A 21,753-nucleotide genomic window follows, 5' to 3' on the forward strand; every position below is an offset into this window, starting at 1 on the left:
GTATACTGAGATCAAATTGTGAACTCGATACAATATTCTGGATATGCCTGGGTGTCATTAAAAATGACAAATTCTGTTGGGTTATTCAAGTCATTAACGGCACAATCAAAATTCACTCCTTTCATTCTCTCTGATAGAAATCTCATGCCTTTGACTCCAGCACAGTAATGTCCTGTAATAACTTTTGCTTGATACATTTTCTTTTTACCCGAGGGATCCCGCCCTGATAACCAGTCTCTTGCCGAATAAGAGGCGTCGCTGGCAAAATAAACCCCCCGTCCATACCATGGCTCTCCACCTGAAAAAAGTAAATTCATGCCTTTATTGTGACTTTTAAATAAACAAGAGATGTTTGTAACACATGTATGCCCCCTCTGGCCCCCTCCCCAAAATAATTGGATTTTTTCTAATGGCTCAATCATACCCAGAACAGAACTTGTCCTAGATATTCATTGGATAAATCTCTATACCAATTTTCATTTCAATATGTGCAACCTCTACAAAGAAAATGAACAGAAACTTCAAATAATTAGAATACGTAATATTGTGAATACCAATGAGTACCTCGCAGTTATCTAACTTACTACCGCTCTTTTGCGGGGGAGTCGAGAAAGGTCTAAATTTCTGGGGCACGACATTGTTTACAGTAGTGACAATCGAATGATTCGAACAATTTAATGCAGAAAGCACAATGTTTTGCCATATATTGAACTCCAAATAGTAGATTGTCAAATAAGGAAAGATTAGAATATTTTATCTGCTTGTGACGATTTTTAATGAAAATTTAAAGAGAAGAGTCTGCTTAGTTAAAAATATCGTTAAAAATGTAACAATATAAGATTGTCTCCTTTCAAAAATTTATTAGGCTAGTTCACCAATTGTTTAGCAAGGTATTCCACCAGGAATTTTTACTTATCTGTCCTTATAAATTCTACAATGATCGATCTTGCATTGTATTCAATGGTAACTTTGCCCCCACCCAACAGACGTTTCCTACCTCCATTGTGAAAGAGTTCCACTAAGTTAAGTAATCGCGATATCAAGTATTGTTCTAATTAAGTCCAAGGGGCATTACTCTGTTCAAAATGGTGCAAGCATACCCCCAAAACTTGACAAAGATATTATGATAACAAATTTCATTTCAATATGTGCAATATCTGCAAAGAAAATGAATTTAAACTGATGGTGGACTGACAGACAAACAGTAGCAAAGCAATATGCCCTCCTTTCTTATTCTTTGACATCATACATGATGTTAAATAAAAGACAGACTGCAATGTAACTAATATCCCACCGTTATCTCCACAGTAGCTGCGGTTAAAACCATAGTAATTAATGCTGACGATGGCTGCTGGCGCCGCTCCATGCCACAGATCCTGTACTAACTTGACTTGATTCTGGTCCACATGCTTTTCTATGTGGTCAAGCTTGGCTGCATACTGTTGGTATAATGAAGGGTTTTGGATTCTTTCAATCTGTAAATATTCACAATAAATTCTATAAAATTTCAAGTGAAATGTTTGTTTTTCTGCTTTTTTTACAGACTTGAAATTGCAGGCAATTATTTACACAATGAAATGCGAAGGATTTTATCATTATTTTCCAATCATGACTAATGCAAGGAACACATGGTTGTATCTTTACAAAGGACAAGATAGACTATGACTATGGCAAGCCCTTTTACTATTTATTCGGAAAATAAATTTCATCTGAAAATTACAGAGATATCTCTCATTATAGAGAGATATCTCTTAAAAATAAGAGATATCTCTCAACTTAAAGAGATATCTCTTATTCTTAAGAGATATCTCTATAAGAAAGAGATATCTCTTAAAGTTAGAGAGATATCTCTTATACTTAGAGAGATATCTCTTTTTCTTTGAGAGATATCTCTTTCTCCTTGAGAGATATCTCTTTCGTGATAAGAGATATCTCTGAACGTTAAAGAGATATCTCTGATCGTTAGAGAGATATCTCTTTCAACTAGAGAGATATCTCTTTCACCTTGAGAGATATCTCTTTCACTTAGAGAGATATCTTTCCAAGTTAAAGAGATATCTCTTTAAGTAAAAGAGATATCTCTCTAAGTTTATCTTAAGAGATATCTCTCAAAGTGAAAGAGATATCTTTCAAAAGGGTCTAAAAGAGATATCTCTGAAGCAAAAAGAGATATCTCTTTATTGCAAAGAGATCTCTCTCTTTATTATGTTTATTTAAATTCCATTTGAAATGACTTCTCCCTTTACCGGAAGTGAACTTTTTTTCATTATTTCAAAAGCTGAGAAAATTCGGTCCAGAGTCTGTTAGTCTCGTCACGTGACTCGCGAGATTTTACGATAATTTTCACTTCCTCGCACATGGTCATGGTGAATGTGTATATTGAGTTCAGCATGTTTCTGGTTCACACACAGCTTTCAGGGGGAAATTAAATAGTTTTACAAAGCCGAAGAGTTGTCCGACTTACGATGTATGAATTTCATGTCATAAGAAAATTGGGTGCGAGCGTCCACCAGGAATATTTCGATCGAAATACAGGTAAACAAATCAGAGTGTCATCCGTTTCTTGTTTATTTTGAGGGAAAATGAAGTGTTTTTTTTCTTAACCAAATGAAATAGTTTCTAAATCATCTTTTGCCTTAATTTGTTAACAGATTTCTCTTGAATCCGAGATGTTATTCATCAGCTGATTATAGAGGAGGAGTTTTGTCATTGATGGGAACCAACGTCATATTTATGATATTGTGGCTGCATCACTTTTGTTTGGGTAATTTTTTAATATACTTTTTATGCCCCCGTAAACGAAGTTTCGGGGGTAAATAGTTTTTGTCGTGTCCGTCTGTCTGTCTGTCTCTCTGTTTGTCCGCAAAAACTTTCACCTTGCCCATAACTTTTGATTTAGTGGAGCTATGACTTTAATATTTCATATGTATATTCCTTGTGTAAAGACCTTTCTTTGGGTACCACCAAATTTGACCTTTTGACCTTGACCTTGGAGTTTGACCCACTTTTACATGAAAATTTTAAACTTTTACTTCGGCCATATCTTTTGAACAGTAGATACCAAGACATTTATACTTCACATATGTAATCTTTCTTGAAAGATCTTTCATTGGATACCAATAACCTTGACCCTTTGACCTTGCCCTTGGAGATTTCTGTACCTATGAAAAAACTTTAACCTTGGCTATAACTTTTGAACAGTAAGTACAAGGGCTTTCATACTTTGCATATATAATTCTGATGAAAAGACCTTCCTTTGGATACCAAGAACCTTGACCCTTTTGACCTTGACCTTGGAGTTTGACCTACTTTAAAAATACAACATTGACAGAAATTGTTGAAGGGTTAGGACTAGGGCATTCATACTTCACAAATTTAATCCTTGTGACAAGACCTTTCATTTGATTTCAAGAACCTTGACCATCTGACCTTGACCTTGGTGTTTGACCTACTTTTTACAAACTTTAACCTTGACCATAACTTCTGAATAGTTGGGGCTAGAGCTTTCATATTTCACATGTGTAATCTTTGTGACAATAACTTTCATTGGATATCAAGAATCTTGACCCTTTGACCTTGACCTTAAAGTTTGACCTACCTTTTACAAATTTTAACCTTGGCCATAACTTTTGAACGGTAAGGGCCAGTGCTTTTATACTTCGCATACATAATCTTTGAGACAAGGCCTTCTTTAGAACACAACAACCTTGACCCTTTGACCTTGACCCGGAATTTGTCCTATCTTTTAAAATGTTAACATTGGTCATAACCGTGGAGCAGGTGTAGTTAGTGTTTACATTTCTCATTTCTTGTGAAAAGACCTTACTTTGGTACCAACATATTTGATTTGCATTTGAGAAAGCTTAACTGTCGCTAAATTGCCGTACGGGGGCATCAGTGTTTCACAAACACATCTTGTTTTTCAGTAAAATTTAACCTGCTTTGTATTAGTGGATTATTTTTTTGAGCATTAAATGTTTGTAGCAATTTAGATCTATTTCACAAGGATAAGATGTTCATATATTTTGCCATCTCTCTGCATAAAATAAAATTTAGATGACCATATTTCTAACTTTAGAGAGTATGTTTCCTGTTTATAGAATATGGTTTATGGATTTTGGTAAATTTTTCTGTCTGTTCAAATTCGCCTGCATGGCACAGTGGTTAGAGTGTCTGCTCTAGCAGAGTCGCGAAATAAGGTGTTGATCCTTACATCATGAGTTTGAATCCCACTGTGGGATGTGGAGACCTGTCCTTGGGATGATACAGTATAACTGTGGCCCCTTGTTGCAGTAGGTCAGGTGTTGGCACAAAAAAGATCCCTTCCTGCTCAATCAGTCAATGGCCCTAAGTGCTGAGTATAGGTCATTAGGACAAAATTTGCAGCTCTCCACTGTCGTTTCCATATGAGTGAAAAATTCTTGAGAGGAACGATAAACAATAAACAATCAATCTGTCTGTTCAATTTATTCACTGATATTACACAACTGTATACACTAAAACTTATTTTATAGCAGAGGTACAAGAGAACCAGTAACACAGATAAAAGATGCAGTTCCTAAGAGATCCAAAGTCAGCAGCACCTAAGACTATACTGATCATGACTTTGAATTATCAGCATCCAAAACAATGCAAATCAAATACAGGTATGAAATTGATGCAACAAATAAGTTCTAAGACAAATATAAAATTTATTTTTTATAAGACATAGCATATCAAAATGACTAATATACTAGTCAACAACTGGCCAGCTTTAAAAATATATTTGTTTGATGTACTCCTACCCACTTTTATCAAGGTTGGCAGGTAGGTTAGTAGGTACCGGTAGTTTTTTTATGCCCCACCATGATTATGGCCTTGGCATATAGTGTTTGTCATGTCTGTCTTCCGTCTTTCTGTCCATGTGTCACACTTTGAGTTTAGCTCAGTTCAAAGCCCAGTTTCAAACTATACAGGACATTTCATCAAACTTTGCTGATAGATATTGATAAGAGCTATGCAACTGCATCAACATTTTCTGTCCTTGACCTTTCCTTTGACCTTGACCTCACTTTTCTTAAATTAGTGTTTAACTTAGTTTTAAACATACCATTCAAGATGGTGTTACAGCAAAACTCGGTTATAACAAAGTTGCTGGGACTTATGAAATTACTTCGCTATATCCATAATTCATTATAATCGTATAAGAAATTCATTGAAATTTTATAGCTGGGAATCCAAGATGACTTCGCTATACCCATGAATTCGCAATATTCCTGTTCGTACAAAACGAGATTTACTGTATCAAACTTATAATACTGATTAGAGCTTTTCAACTGAAACAAACATTTTTTTACCTTGGCCTTTCTTTTGACTTTGACCTCAATTTTCCTAAGTTAGTGTTAAACTTCATATGGTGATACATTCTGATGTAAGCAATTCAACTGCATCAACATGACCTTGACCTTTTATTTGACCTTGACCTCACATCTCTGAAATTAGTGTCAAACTTCATATGCTGATACATACTGATGACATGTAAGCAATTCAACTGTAACATTTTTCAAGATATTTAATTCTGATCAAATTTCATACGAATTTTCATTTTGCATGACTAATATACCCTTGGTGGGCATTCCTGTCCTGTGGACATATTTCTAGTTTTTATACGCCCGTCTTAAGACGCGACGGATTATGTTATAGGCTTCGTGTCCGTCCGTCTGTCCGTCTGTCTGTTAGCTTTTTCGTTTCCGGCTCATAACTTTAATACTACTAGGCCTAGGATTATCAAACTTTGTCATCTGATGCATCTTGGGTAGAAGGTGTGTCGCGCACAAAAAGTAGGTCGCTCTGACCTTTAATTAAGAAGTTATAGCCAAATATGGAAAAATCCTTTCCGGCCCATAACTAGGAAACCATAAGACCTACAATCATCAAACTTGGCCAGTTTATGCATCTTAGGTAGAAGGTGTGTCACGACCTATTTCAAGGTCACTGTGACCTTTAATTTAAGTGAATTTTTAAAAAAAAATGTGTCTTTTTACTATTCATTTACACATCCCAAATAATGTAAGAGTATTGCACTGTTCTTATTAAAAAAGTGTTAAAAAAATCAAGAAAATACTTATTTTTTTTACGCATATACTTGACAGCAATCTAAAACAAATAGAATTTATGTTAGAGAAATCCCATGTCTCCCATGAGTGTAATTATCAAGCACTGGTCAAGAAGAATTTTGATAACAGAAAATTGCATGTCAAATTAGAGAGAAATTAATGGGTTTTGAGTGCTAGGAGTTAACTGTCAGAGCATTGGCGTTATCTATATCCCTTGAGAATTGGGCAAATGGTTAAGCCTGTTTGATTAAAAATAGCTCTTGTTGACTAGCTTAAGTTTTGAAATGAATTTGATGAAAAGTAATCAAAACTAATTTGATATTGCATAATTATAGACTAATCTGATATTATGTAATATTATTAATTTAAAAACTAATTTTATGGGGTGGGATGGAATCAGCATGTCCATATGAATTACATACTAAACCTGTCGGACATTAAATCTCAACCAAAAAAAAAAAAAATCTGAGAGTATTTTATATGTTTTTAAAAAAAAATTATAGTAGATAGTGCAGACCCATTCATGTCTTGGTAGTAATGAGTAGACAAGCATCCAGTTAAAGATTAATTAATGAGTTCAATGTCAAGACAGAAGAACTGCTGGTCAGTTTATAACATATGTCATTTGATGGCCAGCCTTTTTTTTCAAAATTAATTTGGTATAGATTAAGTTGTTAAGACTAATTTGATGATGGGCATTTGACAAGGTCTAACACAACCAGCACAGAAATCTATCAGTGATGTAATATTTATTATAATTGATGCCTACATCACAAGGGATGGATAAATATTTTAAGGAATGGAAAAATCATTGAAATCTTAAAAACAAGGTTGATGTGATTTTTTTGCACCTAAACTGTTCAAGAAAATTGGTAATTTTTTGACGGGCGTATCATGTCGTGGCGCGGCACTTTATTTTTCTTATGTCTTACAGCATTGAATAAATTGATAACTGTCATATTTAAAACCACAGACTCAGAAATCTGTTAATGTTTTCATTTAGTAACAAAGACTTTGTATTTATGAATTAAAAAGCATCCTAAAAAAAATATGATACCTTATCTTTAAAACATCTATGGAAATTAAGGGGGTGTTAAAAAATCTTAAGTGCCCCCAAAAAATGAATGCAAATGGGTAGGGGCTATTTTAACAGTCGGTCAGAGTACATCAAACAAATCATTTTTTTATTGTTGGCCTAGGAAGGGTACCCTAAATATGAAAATGCAACAAATATTTTTAGATAAAAAGATTTTAAATGAAAATATTTTTTATGTATAAAAAGGACAATTTTTATTCTGATTTTCTTGTAAAATCATTGATAAAATTTAATGAAGAAAGTTATTAATAAGATTTGTATCAAATAAATGGATATTTGTAAGATTTATAACTCATTATTTGTCAGGCACCTTAGTCCTACATCATTATCAGTTGCACATACAACTATGACCTATGTAATAATTCAATTGGCATATTACAGAAGCTTGCTAAATTACAGGTTTTGTCTGTACATCTGGCAATCTTAGGGCAATACTGGATGGTTTTAACTAAGAACTGATCCAGCATGAAGACCAGCCATGTGCCTCACCTGTCATGACATTATTAAAGGTAAGTGTCCCTATAAGCAAAGAATCTGACAACGCAAAACCTTCATCTTAAAAGATTTACATTTAATACTTATTTGATTGGTAGTTTTAATTATTTTTTTTTTCTTCTACGCAGCCTTTTATTTAGCATTTCTGAGTACTGCATGGTATATGATTGCCATACTTTCCAAAACTTTTTTTTTTAAATGCTTTATTTTGAAGCATTTTCCATATCCATATATACACTGTACAAACACAAGACAATTTTCACCCACTCACCACCACAATTGCACACACTCACAAAGTGCACTTTCTAAAATTAAAAATAATGAGATGTTTGTAAAATACTTATGCCCCCCTCCCCCACATTGGAATTTTTTATCTAAGTCCAAAAAGGCATAACTCTGTCAAAAATGGTGCAAGCATACCCAAAAGAGAACTTGACCTAGATATTCATCTGATAAATCTGTATACTAAATTGCATTTCACTATGTGCAACCTCTGCAAAGGAAATGAACGGAAACTGCAAGTAATTGGAATTTTTCTAAATCCAAGGGGTATAACTCTGTCAAAAATGGCACGATGATCATACCCAAAACAGAACTTGACCTAGATATTCATCTGATATACCTGTAAGGCTGTATACCAAATTTCATTTCAGTGCAATGTTTGTGAAGAAAATGAATTGAAACTAAATGGACTGACAGACAGCAGCAAAGCAATATGCCCTCCCTTCTTCGAAGAGGGGGGGGGGGGGGCATAATTAATGTACATATATGTAAACATATGACAGTTAAACATACAATTTATCCAAAAACAAAACAGATGTACCCAAATGTGTAGATATAAATTAACAAAAAATTACAATTTTGATTTTTTCATCACTTGTTGTACACATTATCATACAGGACCCATTTACTGAGTATTTTGTCCTTACATTGAAAAACTTTTTCACAACAATTTTCTATGTTTCTGTAATACTTGAATAACTTTACTGCATCAATAAATAATGGCTTACTATCTTGTGATCTTGAATAGTAAATAAATTTTTTTGCAACTAATAAAAAAACATTTTCTAAACAACTTCCTTCTATATTAACAAGTAAAACAGTTCTTTAGGATATTTTGTAATCTTTTTCAATGACACTAAACCTTAGTACAAATTGATTCCAAAATTCAGTCACATTAATATACATAATCATAAAGTAAGTGAATTATTGTCTATTGTTTACATCCTGTTTCTATGTCTATTTGTCTTTTGTCAACTTTAACCTCCACCATAACTTTTGAACCATGAGAGATACAGACTTCATATTTAATATGCCTACTCCACTAATTAAATTCTTTCAAAAGACACCAAGGTCAATGACCTTGTGAACTTGACTGTGACCTATATGCTAAAAATAGCTTTTTTTAAAACTTTCGCCATAACTTTTTGATACATTAAAGATAGAGAAATCATATTTGGAATGCCTTCTTCATTAATTATGCTCTTTCAAATGACACCAAGGCCAGTGAACTTTTGACCTTAATTACTGTGACTTTAATGCTATAAATACCATTTTGAACTTTCACCATACCTTTTGTACCGTTAAAGATAGAGACTTCATATTTGATTTACATACTCCACTAATTAAGCTCTTTCAAATGACACCAAGGCCAATGACCTTGTGACCTTGACTATGAACTATATGCTTAAAAAAACTTGTTTGAATTTGTTGCCGCCTGGTGCATAGTGTTTCACAAACACATCTTGTTTTGAAGTAGTTTTAATATTTGAATTTCTGTAGAATTTTATGTTACATATAAAAACCAAAAATTTTTAAAATCAAAATCATTTTTATTTCAGTACTTTGTGACAGTGGGATGATGGAATATTAAAGAATGGACATGGCTCTATATTACTGCATCAGAGATCAATCCAGGTTTACTTATAAAATCAAAGAAAAACACTTAAACAGTCAAGCATCATTTGAAGCTACATGTGTCACTGCTTTAACAATATGCCTGCTTATATAACAAAGAAAGCACAGTGACCAGTTGTACCTATGATGTCAGACAAGATCCCGAAAAAACTTCCAGTACACTCATCACTACCTGCAAAGAATTAAAAATTCTAAATGACTTGTATCAACACTTTTGTACTTCATCTGGCTTGTATTTTCAGTACTCATTAGCTTTTAGCTTCCTTCAAACAAAATTTCATAAGTACTAACTTGCAGGTGTAAAATATTTGAAACAGTTTGCTTGTCCCAAAGGAAATTCTGCCAATTAGCAGTGGCATGAGCAGCTGATTGATGTCACAGTTCCACTGGCAAAGTATTTGTAGCTGAATGGTGCCATGTAAAACACTTTCCACAAGAACATGGAAAACATCCTAGAAGTGAGGATCTACAAGAAATTAAGAGAATACTTTTTGAATATTTTCAATGTTATAAAATGCTTGTGTACATCCTTTATATATAAAACTAATTATGCATGTAACTACCAAATTTACAAATTAAACTTCAATCCTTAAATTTGTTCTTAAGTTTATTTATAGTGTATTAAAATAAGCATGCAATATTTGTCTTGTTATACTGAAGGATTCAATGTTAAGAAAATGTCGTTCATTGAAAAAAAATGTGCAACCATTCTGCGCAGTTAGCAATTTTTATGGAGAACCTATCGATGTGCATTTGCAATTGTTGGGATGACAGGCACACAGTAGAAGAATTGTACTTGTTAATAAATGTTTTTTACCAATCAAATTTCAAATTGATAATTTAATAAGAAAGCATATGACAAATTTAACTATCATTATGGTCCATTGATTCACCATGGTGTTTGAGCTTTTGTGGACTTGATACTTAACTAGTAAGTTTGAAATATTGAAGTAAAGAAAAGTGCAGCCCAAAAAATTATCCTGTACCTGATTTAAAATGAGTGCCATCCTTAACTACTTGGGAGTTGCCACACTCTTCATGAGTATAAGAATTATTGGATATGCCTCATTAACAGGTCTATACTGGTACATGGATGACACATTCAGTCGAAGCATTGTCCCTTTTTCAGTACCTCCTGGATCTCTGTAAAATATGACAAATATAGATAAAATGTTCTACCATTGATTGATGAATGTCTTATGGACCCATTGCAGACCTGTTTGGTGACAACACTGGATAAATTGGGGATTGTTCTAGCTAAGACAAATAAGAAAATTCCTATTTCTAATGCCTATTTTAAGAAAATAAAATGTCTTTCTCATAATTGTAAGAGTATTTGGGAACACGGGCACCTGAAGTATGGATAATACCTCCCCTTTTTTTTTTAAATTAAAAAAATATTTAAAAAAGAGGGGTATAATCCATACTTCAGGTGCCTGTGTTTGGGAAGGGGGTCATAAGGCTTTACAGTTAATATATTGATCTTACATGTATGTCGTTTAACGTCCTACAGATAATATTGAAGTTGAATATATACATCCCTGTTTACATGAAAGAAGTAATGTTGGACGTTTTTTATTTTTGGAGTTTTAATTAATTAAAAAAGAACATTAATTCTATCAGGATTATGTTTAATCGACGTAGTAATCAATCATGTATTCCCGTGATCGATGAAATTGGGTGCATGTAGGCCTATTTCGAATTTGTTTTTATTGACTTCGCATTCTATATCCCCGGCTCAGCTGTCCTGTGAGCTAAATAAATGAAATAAATATAATATGGAACCAATCTTTGGGGGACGTTTTGGTTTGAAATCCTGTTACTTTCGCTTAAAACAATAAAGCAATTAAACGTTGTTTACCTGTATCCAAAGACGTCTCTGCTGTATCAATCAGTCCATTATATCCTCTTCTTTTCAATAACCAGAAAACGAACGACTTAACAGACATTACTTCCTGTTTCGCTTTCGTTTTTAACGGGAGAATTAGTTATTTTATTTTAAGGGTGATTGGAAAAGAGATATCTCTTTCATTAAAAGAGATATCTCTTTAGCTTAGAAAGATATCTCTTTTTGAAAATCTAAAGAGATATCTCTCTAATTAAGAGAGATATCTCTTTTAAACTTGTTAAAGAGATATCTCTCTAACTTTAAGAGATATCTCTCTCGCTTAAAGAGATATCTCTCTAGCTTATAAAGATATCTCTCTTACTAAAAGAGATATCTCTCTTTCAAAAAGAGATATCTCTTTTATTGAAAGAGATATCTCTCTAAAGTCTTAAGATATCTCTATTAGTCAAAGAGATATCTCTATAAGCTAAAGAGATATCTCCATAAGCTAAAGAGATATCTCTCTATGGTAGAGAGATATCTCTCATTTTGAAAGAAAAAGTTTATTTTACGAATAAATAGTAAAAGGGCTTGCCATATATGACCCTTTTTGCCCTTAATATTGGATGTCTCCATGAATGAAGCAATAGTTCATTAATAAAACATGTCATCATTGTTACAAAATAAGTATTGATTCTAAGCTATGAGACACAGAAATTCCACAAGAAGTTTACAAAATTTGTCAATTTTCAAATTTTCCCATTTCTATGCAAATTTTCATCAATTTCAAAACATTTTGATTCAGAAAACATAGAGTAAATGCTGGCATATCTACCAAATTTATATATTTCATACGCTAGCATTAGCTGCATCTTCTATATAAAAATCTCAGATAGGCAAGCTTGTGCTCTATTAGGGCTGAAACAATACACCCCCTCCACGATACGATACGTATTGCAATACTTGTGTCACAATTCAATTTTTTCGATACGATACATTTTTAAAAAGGAACATATCATTAGGTAAAAGAAAACATGTACAGATGACTCTTGATCTCTCGAAGTTCAAGGGACCGCAAGAAAAGTTCGAGAGATCGAGGGGTTCGAGAGATAGAAAGTAAATAAAATCCGAAATTTTCAGTTCCGATCATCGTTGTTCTATTATTATAGATACCGGAAGTATATGTAAATAAAGTTACTGCACGTTTTCAATTGTATTTTAAAGGTAATATACTTGATATCAACAACAATGATCGTATTTCAAATAAATACAATGAATTTCTGAAGTTTCAATATATATTTGTTGTTATTTCATGATTACATGAAACCCGGATAGCAATTGTCGGTTTGGCTATTCCGCAGCTTGATCGAGTCCTTCACCAGTGTTCACCAGATTTTTCTTAATCGGTATTCAGTCCTTGATAAAGGAATCTCTTGTGCAATATTTGCCATACGGGGATTATGTAGACTCTAATAAGAGTTCTTAGTCTATGGGAACTTATTGAAGTGAACGTCTATAAATTTATTTTCTAAAAATTATCGTCTCGGTTTCAAGTCAAAATAAGTTGTGAAATCATTTATAATTTACCAATAATAACCAATTAATTTTATCAACACACGGACGACCCACAGGTTTAGTGTCATCTATGTAAACACCCAATTAACACCTCCATACCAGCCCTAGGCATTCAATGTTTTTCCAGGTAGGTCCAGGCTCAATTATATGCTTGATCGGTGTTTATTCACGCACAATCAAAACTTCGAGAGATAGAGAGTAAATTTCAATGAAATATGTGTAACGGGACCCAGATTTTGGTTCGAGAGATAGAGAACTTCGAGAGATAGAAGTTCGAGAGATCAGGAGTAAATTTGCTTAGTTATATAGAGAAAAAAATTGGGACCGTAGGTTCACTTCGAGAGATCGCAGTTCGAGCCACTGAGAGTCACCTGTATTCAGATTCCAAAAGATACATAAAAGGTGGTGATACAAGAAGAAAACACTTCTTGTGCTTCTGTCAATTAAAATAGCACATTATCTGTGTCAAATCTAGCAGCAGTCTGTGCTAAAACTTTTTTCCGTCTCAATTATCTCTCCCTTGAGTGTCAAACTGTCAATTAATTATACTGAACAATATTGATATTTCGATGAATTGTTTCAGCTCTATGCTCTATCTATCTTGCCTGTGCTCTATCTATCCCAAAGTAAAAAGTATCCAAGATTAAACAAAATTCCACCAGAATTGATGAAATTTGGTAAAATGATCAACTTAAACAGCCTCTTGCTGCCTCTGTGCATTGTTTGATTCAAAATTAAGGAAGTTTTAAAACAAATTAAGCAATATATCATTTAAAACTCTTAACTGCAAATTATCACAATTTTAACTGTGTTTTGACTTTTACATCCAACAAGGGGCAAATTCAATGGTTACCATACCTTGTCCTTTAATTGTAATCAAGAACAATGTACATATTCCAGCCATTTGTAAAGGTGACAACAAACATACAAATGCTACCATCTATAAGATATTTCTTAAATTCAGCGCAAGGATGTTACTTTGTATTTTGTTTCAAATTATTACTGTCACTATACCTTGTTGACTTTGACGTTGTTGAACTGGCCCACTGGATTATTAGCTGGGTTTGGAGCCCTGCCTGTGTTATAGATGCCTGTCTTGACTCCACTCAGGAATCTCTTCTCAATATCCTGGTATTCCTGACTGGAGGGTAGTAAGGTTACAACCTTGATATTCTCGTTATCCTTCATTGGGGCCCAGTGGGCTGGTAGCTCAATCTTATTTCCTACAAGTAGAGAAAATAAAAATTTAATCCATAATTATGAAATAACTTGCCAAGTATAGCAAGGCCAAGTGTCTATTGGAAAAAAAGCTTTTTTAACTGTTACATACTGTAAATCACTTTTTATTCGTGAGAACTTTATTTTCACGTAATTACGCGAGACAGTGTGCTCGCGAAAATTTAATTCTCGTGTATAATTGTATTCCTTAAGATTATATAGAGCAATAACCACAATTCGCGAAAATTTTGTCTCGCTTATCAAGAGTCATTGACTATCTCGCGGAAATAAGGTGTCGCGAAAATTTAGTGATCTACAGTACTGTAACAAGCACCTTGGAGTAAATCTATTTCCAGGTATTAGAAAAAAAAAATTGTGGGTGGAAGAGACCTTAATACTGCAGATGAAGAGAGTAATGAAGAAATGACCTTGAACTTTCCTAGCGGGGGGGGGGGGGGGGGGGGGTCCTTCAAATTCAAAAGAATCTCAAATACTTTGGGTTTCAATGCAAAAACTAAAGAGAAGTGAGTTATCACATGGAAACCTTTTCATGCCATTTATGAACTTCTGACCTTGACTTTTCACTTGAAAGTCAGTAAGAATATTCTTTAAGTCATTGAAAGTTATCATATAAATTTAAAGGACAGTTAGAGACATATCATCAAGAAACTATAGTGTTTCAGATAATAAAATAAGCAAAAATGGGGGACAAAAAGATGTATCTATATCTCTAACCTGTGGCTTTTTCTTTCCTGACAACATTATCAGTTTGGGTTGGATCATTAGCTGGGTACTCCTTCATTGTTGTCAAGTCAACAATAATATCCCCATCCATTGTCTTCAATGTAACGGTGTTCAGTTTCTTCTTGTAAGCATCCTCAAGGTACATATTCTGACGTTCTGGATAATCTTCTAGTTTGTCTATACCAGTTGTTTGGTCTTTTACCTGCAAAGAATTAAGTCATGTTTTCTAAAATTGACAAGTTAATGGTGTTATCCTATTGAAAATTAATTACTATTAACTAGGGATGTCAAAATTGTCAATAACTGATATTCGAATATTCGGTAGTAGTATTCGAATATATTCGAATATTCGATGAAATTAATACATCCTGCATTATAATATGTATACATCTTTACTCTTTTGTAAAGCAGGATACGTTTTATACCATTATTTTGGAATAAAAATTCATATAAAGTTTTGTAAATGCACAGTAGTTATATTTTCAAAATATTTTACAGAATATATGAAAATCTTATATCCAAAATGTAATATATTTCTTCTGAAAATTCAAAAGATTCTTTTGGTAACTTCAAGATTAATTAATCGTCTTACAAAAGTCTACACTGGTAACCCCTACAGATTTTTACCATGCAGAACAATTATCTAATGGAGAAAAATTAAAACCAATTACTTTAGCTAATTAATTTCTTTCTAATGATTTTAAATGATATACAAGCATATATAAACAAGGGATCCATGTGTTTACTGTAAAAATGTGTCCTTTCAACAATACGAACTAATTGTAAGTACTCTAGGACACTGTTATACCACTAATTAAATGATCAAATAAATAATTTGTATTATTTAATAGATACAATAATCACACATTTAATGTAATCCAAGAGGAGTGTATTTTTATTTTGTTTTTAATCAAATCATATTGCTGGTCAACAGTACGACTTTGATTCAATTTCTGATAAAAATTGTCAGATTTTTCTATCTTTAAAATGCTTGTATACTGAAAATCCGAATATTCGAATCTTAAATTTATATTCGAATATCAACTCATCGAATGAATATTCGAATATTCGTTGACATCCCTACTATTAACTAAAACTTAATTTCCTGCATTCAGAGGTGCATACAGCATGAAACAGATATTTGAGTATTTAGCATATTTAAAATATTATTATACCTCATTATAAATATTCTACACAAAACGTTTTCTGATTGGTTCTAGATAATCACGTGATCGGGCCGTAAAACTTCATATTTCCCGGTCATCGGCATGCTTTTCATCATATTCCCATCTCTTCGGATACTTAGTGCATATTCCCGCAATAATTATCGTTCATTAAAAGAAAACTCCCGAAAGTAGTAGACGTCACAATAGCCTTCTTTACGTCACAAAATTGATGATAAAGTGTTGACCAAAGGGTTTATTAATTTTACATTAAAAATGAAAGTGAATTTGAGAGAGGTGCCGAATTTGAAAGTTTATGTTTATTTCAAAGGTTTTGCTTGTTTCGGTATAATAAACAATTCATTGCATGAATGTTCGGGAAACATGAAGACTTATTCAGCCAAGAAAAATCATATTCCCCGAGGGCTTAAGAAGGATATAGGTTCTTTATGTAGGGTTATATGCATACTATGAAATCACACATTTTAATGGCGGTTTCATTTTCGTTGTTTTTGTAATTAGGGGACACATGAATTCATGTCCACCACTAAATATGAAATGTTACGTACTAATTTACTCAACAAGTCTTCATCCACGAAATCAAATCCCACGAACCAAGGTTTTTTTTTTCTCCAAACCATGAAAATTTGACCCCCCCAAAATATATGATTTTACAGTTTGCTGTGAAATATTGAGAAACTAAGGTCTTAAGTACTCAGAGAAAATGGATTCTATGAGTCAAAGGGAAAAAAAGACTGGAGTTTCCATGAATTAACTCAAGGATGCATCATATCCTTTAGCAATGGTTCCTGAAGTGGATCAAGGGAGATAATGCAGCAACACAAACCAATACGGATGGACTAGAAAACTGCCAGATCGCTAAAGAGTGAAAGCAGAAAATATAGCTAGCCCTTGAAATACCTACCATGACACTCCATTGTACTGTATCAGCCACCAGTTTGGCTTCCTCATCTAACCATTTCTCTTTCTGGAAATGTCTAAGAAGCTCATGTATCTTGTCCTTGGCATTAGATACCTCCTCTGTCAGACCTTCCACCATTATAATCCCTCTCTGTTGTTCAATGGACATCTTAACATCATGCTTCTCCTGAACCTTTTTAATCTTGTCCAACTACAAAATAAATATTAAATAGGTTAACATAAAATTTTACATTGTTTGAATCATAGTTTCAGTTCAGTACTGGATTTCCCTCCAATGTATGATCTCAAATTTAAGGTATAGAACTGATTTTGCTCATTGGAAATATTTGACTCTTGTAGAAAACAGCCAACAAAAAATACACATGGTCATGATGGATACAGTACCTCATTTGGTTTTAAGTTTGGTAACAAGGTTTTGTCTTCAATCTTGGCCTTTGTAGACTGTGATTTGATGAATTTGGATATTTCGTCAATCGTATCATCTCTGGCCCCCTTTGTTTCTCCATAGATCCACAACATCACAGACTGGTCTTCATTCACAGTAGCCATCGAGGCCAGGCCTTTCTGGGGCGCCAACCCAACATCGCTTGCCAAGTCTACAAAAAGTTGTGAATACCGAATAAGTAGAATTTTTAACAAGGATTTAATTTTGGCATTATTGGCGAGGGTGCTCATAGTCCCCAAATCAGATATCGTTAACTATTAATTGCATTTTATTTGCAAGAGGTTCAACAGTGTGCATTTCAAAATTGCTAAAATTAATTCTCCCTAAAAATATATACCATCATTTTAAGGATGCTAAAACTCGCTAAAATTACCACCTATAAGGTATGTTATGTCCTTGGTGTAAAGAATATAAATAGAGAAAGGAGAGAAAATGCATAATCCCAGCCTCTGTATTCAGGAATTTGAACTGTACAGTGAAACTTGTTTAATCCAGATCTTGTTTATTCCGAAATCTTGCCTAATACATTGCAAATGATCACTCCCTTTCATTAAATTCAATTCTTTAAAATGTTGTCAAATCTGTCTTGTTTTCTAATCCAGCCAATTTCTTTGAAACCTGTGGTGCCCAGATTAGACAAGGTTCACTATTCAACAAGGAGTTGCTATTAAGCAATCATAAACTTTTCTTTGCTTTTTGTGAGAGATCAACACAAACCTGAGAGCTTGTCCAACATCCCTGTATTCTTGGGTTTGCCACAAGCACTTCTCATTGCAGTGGACAAGGGAGTGACCATTTCCTCCTGGAAAGCTACGACCTTGACCAGTGTGATCTTCTTTTGACCGCTCAGTGACAGGAACTCAGAAACACTTTCCACAAACATCTCTCCAATGGCCTCTGGTTTGAAGGTCACAAAGCCTTTCCCTGTTCAATTATAAAGACAAAAAAGTTTTCAAATCACATTTACACACACAACTTTTAACTGAAGCATACTTTGAAAGTCAAGTCCACTATTAAACTACAGCAAATGTTTTTAACTCCACATTTCTTTTTTTTTTAATATCAACATATTGCAGTGTCTAATTCTTTCTTTTCTCTAGTTAACAGTTTGAACTTTAAACACAAATTAAAACATATATAGTAAGAAGACAATTCAAGCATAATGTTGAGATGTTATAATTCAAACTTTTTTAAAGTGACCTCTGAACTTTTAAAGTAACCAATCAGCATACTCTATTTTGTTTTGTGGTAACAACACCCAAATTACCTGTTCCCAGAACTGGGAAGGCTATAGTTGTACACTGTGTGTTGTCTGCCATTTCCAGTGTTTTCTTCACTACTTCCCTCCATTTCTTGATGGTGTCCTGACACTCAATGTGGATGATGTGCTTAATGTTCCTTAGTCCACAACCAGACGTCACTATCATCTTCTTATCCTTCATTTCTTTCTCTACACAAAACATCAATATTTCTTAATAATAATGTCAGATTCAGGAAAAAAGGCTTTTGCATTAATGTTACATTTAAATCATTTTTTTTTTCCATTTAATTTTACAATCTTCTTAAAAAATATTTAATAACCTTTTCAAATAATTCTTTTTTCAGCTGTAACTGGATATAAAAAAGGGAAAAAAATCAGGATTTCATCATGGATGCTTTTAGCTAAAATATCGGAAATGAACCCCGAAACCTATCATAATGTTATTACTGTATACAGGGTTATTTTCGCCCCGTGTTATTTTCGCCCTTTCCCGCTTGCAAACAATTTTGTCCTGTTTTAAATTCGCCCAGTTACAATTTTGTTTAAGAAATTTTGTGAATTCGCCCCGTTTTAAATTCGCCCAGAAGAGGGTAGAGTGAAAAGGGCGAAAATAAAATGGGGGTGAAAATTTCCCTGTGTACAGTATTCAGATTCAGCGGGTTTGACAGGTCAACAAGGGAAGCTTATTTCTCCTAGTCACCTGATCCTACCTCAGGAATCAGGGGTCCATATTTTAAGTCCTTTTCACAGACTGGTACTGTTAATAGATTTTTTTTTACATTGATCAAAGATCATTGTCCTCACCTTTTTCATTCATAACAGATTAAGCAGCTGTATCTGTGACCTGCATTAAATTTGGCTATAAATAAACTAAACATTATTCTAAACACTACAAATCACTTACTCTTAGCGGCACACTCAGTCTCCAGCTGTTTTCCACATTTCTTGGCAAGTGCACCAGAAACTCCCCCTAAAATATATAAGATGTAAACATTTATCTCAGAATCTTTAAACATCTGTGACGATCACAAGAGAATAATTTCACATCCAGTCATCAAAAGAAAGTGTCACCTTAGGCATTCCAAAAGTATACCTTGCGTAAAGTCCAGCTCTAGGTTGGTGCTGTTGACAATAGCGTCAACTTTCTGCTCTGTAAGGTCGCCTGCACTAACACTTATTGTCAACTGGCCAATCACAACCTCTGTTACATAGAAAGAAAAAGACAACTTCAAAATTATTTAAATACAGTGGACCCTCATTTATCCGAACGCTTTGGTTCCCAGTCAATTTGTCCGGATATGTGAAGCATCCGGATATCTGAATCACCAGTTAAACAAGACAGAATAACATTTAAAAATTTCGTTCCGATGAAAAATCGTCCGGATACTGAAGCATCCGGATATCTGGCGTCCAGATATCTGAAGGTGCACTGTATTATGCAGTCAAAAGCTCACCCTCTTTTTTTTTCTTTTTTCATTATTTCTCACAGCTGAATCCACTTAAATCTGGAATCAACTTGTCTCAAGTTGATACATGTACTAACTACAGATTTTGCTCAAAATGAAGTAGCTACAGCTTGAAATATCTACCATTTGGTTTCTGTCCATGTCTAGCGACAACCTCAGAAGTTTTCTCCTCCTCCTCCATCTCACTCTTGAACATCCTACTGGCTCTAGTCATCATGCCCCGGGCGAAGCTGGTGGCCCCTGCAGCCATTGAGGAACCCAAAGAACCAAAACTAACACTCTGACCCATGACAGACTGATCAAGGGAGGGCTGGGCCTGCTGGGAGCAGAACTTTTTCTCCTCACTCTGGAATGCCTAAAATCCACAATAAAAATATTATTGATGAGACAAGATTATAAGATACAAATTGACTAATGTGTATATAGATTAAAAGCTTAATAAACAGATTTGTAATTATATATATATAAATTCATGAAAAAGTGAAATTTGTAAGGAATCTACATTTTACATAACACGGCATGCTCAAAGGAACTGCATTTTTCCTCATATCCATGCATCAACACATACCCCAAGAGATTTGTGATCTTTGTTGAGAGCTACAAAGTTGACAGACTTAATGCTGGTTGAGGACACCTTTCTGTCGTACTCAGTTACTGCTTCAAACAGCAAGGCAGCGGCCTGAATGTGGGGATACCCATTATATCCTGTACCTAGGCAAGGAAACGAGATGGAACTATGGCCCTTCTTGTTACCAACAGTCAGGCATTTCACCACCAAGTCTTTTAGATTCTGCAAATGCAAGATCATGCCAAAAATTCAATTTCATACTGCAATGGATAACGTTTACTAAAAAAAATTTAGAAAAATGACTGTTTTGCCATTCCTTAACCCAGTGTTAACAATTTAAACACTGGAGATATGTTACAATATACACTAACACACGTCCTTAGAAAAAAGTATATCATGCATCAAAAGAGTGATTTTTACTGATTTCAAAGATTTTATCAACCAAGTATATGAACATTTTTCAATCATACCTTTTCTGATGTTTTGGGATCTTGGTTGTATTTGGGTAAGGTCATGATATACACCTCCTGACATGGCAGATTTCTGGCATTCACAATTGCCAGATCCCCCACTTGGATTCCGTTAGGGTAGCTACTCCTCAGGTCCTGCTGAATTCTGGCCCCTCCCTCCTTCACTACGGCCTGGGTGACCTGTGTCCTACTCAGGTCAAGGTCAGGGTGGGCAGACACAACAATGACATCATCCTGTAACAGGTTCAAGTTACAAATTCTCTAAGCAATCTTCAAATGAAAAAAACATTTTCCTTTTTTTTATTTCACTGGGAAAAGTTTTGGGCAAATAACTAGTATTGTTAATAATAAAAATAAAACTTCTTTATTCTTTGTTTGCATTCTTCAACTGCATGGAAGGGGAAAATGATTTTTTTTGTAAATAAAAATTTATCATGGTGTATCTCTATTCAAATTCAATTATAATGGCT

General features: G+C 33.9%; 1 protein-coding gene and 2 long non-coding RNA genes across 5 annotated transcripts; 1 reads left to right on the top strand and 2 right to left on the bottom strand.

Annotated features, from left to right (window-relative positions):
* Window positions 1-6: 6 nt before the first annotated feature.
* Window positions 7-21,544, bottom strand: LOC134264360 (protein mono-ADP-ribosyltransferase PARP14-like; the record flags this gene model as incomplete). The annotated part of the gene is made up of 13 exons (XM_062746661.1): window positions 7-298; window positions 1,295-1,475; window positions 14,021-14,229; window positions 14,960-15,170; window positions 17,057-17,263; window positions 17,458-17,669; window positions 18,236-18,442; window positions 18,786-18,968; window positions 19,684-19,749; window positions 19,873-19,980; window positions 20,369-20,600; window positions 20,814-21,035; window positions 21,284-21,544. Coding segments are annotated over 13 exons (2,586 nt in total), but the record flags the coding sequence as incomplete, so codon positions are not given.
* On the top strand, window positions 2,367-9,620 carry LOC134264358 (uncharacterized). Of its 2 annotated transcripts, none has more exons than XR_009991503.1 (5): window positions 2,367-2,535; window positions 2,652-2,764; window positions 4,518-4,646; window positions 7,591-7,700; window positions 9,528-9,620. It is a non-coding gene; the product is annotated as an uncharacterized LOC134264358 (long non-coding RNA). The 2 variants fall into 2 exon arrangements; XR_009991502.1 differs by having other exon boundaries at window positions 2,369-2,535; window positions 4,515-4,646.
* LOC134264359 (uncharacterized) lies at window positions 9,498-10,749 on the bottom strand. 2 transcript variants are annotated; one of them, XR_009991505.1, is made up of 3 exons: window positions 10,590-10,749; window positions 9,895-10,069; window positions 9,498-9,775 (listed from the first exon to the last, which is right to left on the bottom strand). It is a non-coding gene; the product is annotated as an uncharacterized LOC134264359 (long non-coding RNA). The 2 variants fall into 2 exon arrangements; XR_009991504.1 differs by having other exon boundaries at window positions 9,498-10,069.
* Window positions 21,545-21,753: the final 209 nt, after the last annotated feature.

The sequence above is a fragment of the Saccostrea cucullata genome, unplaced genomic scaffold (assembly GCF_032062105.1).
Source record: "Saccostrea cucullata isolate Sc308-1 unplaced genomic scaffold, CSIRO_AGI_Scuc_v1 ctg11221, whole genome shotgun sequence".
In the NCBI taxonomy this organism is placed as follows: Eukaryota; Metazoa; Mollusca; class Bivalvia; order Ostreida; family Ostreidae; genus Saccostrea; species Saccostrea cuccullata.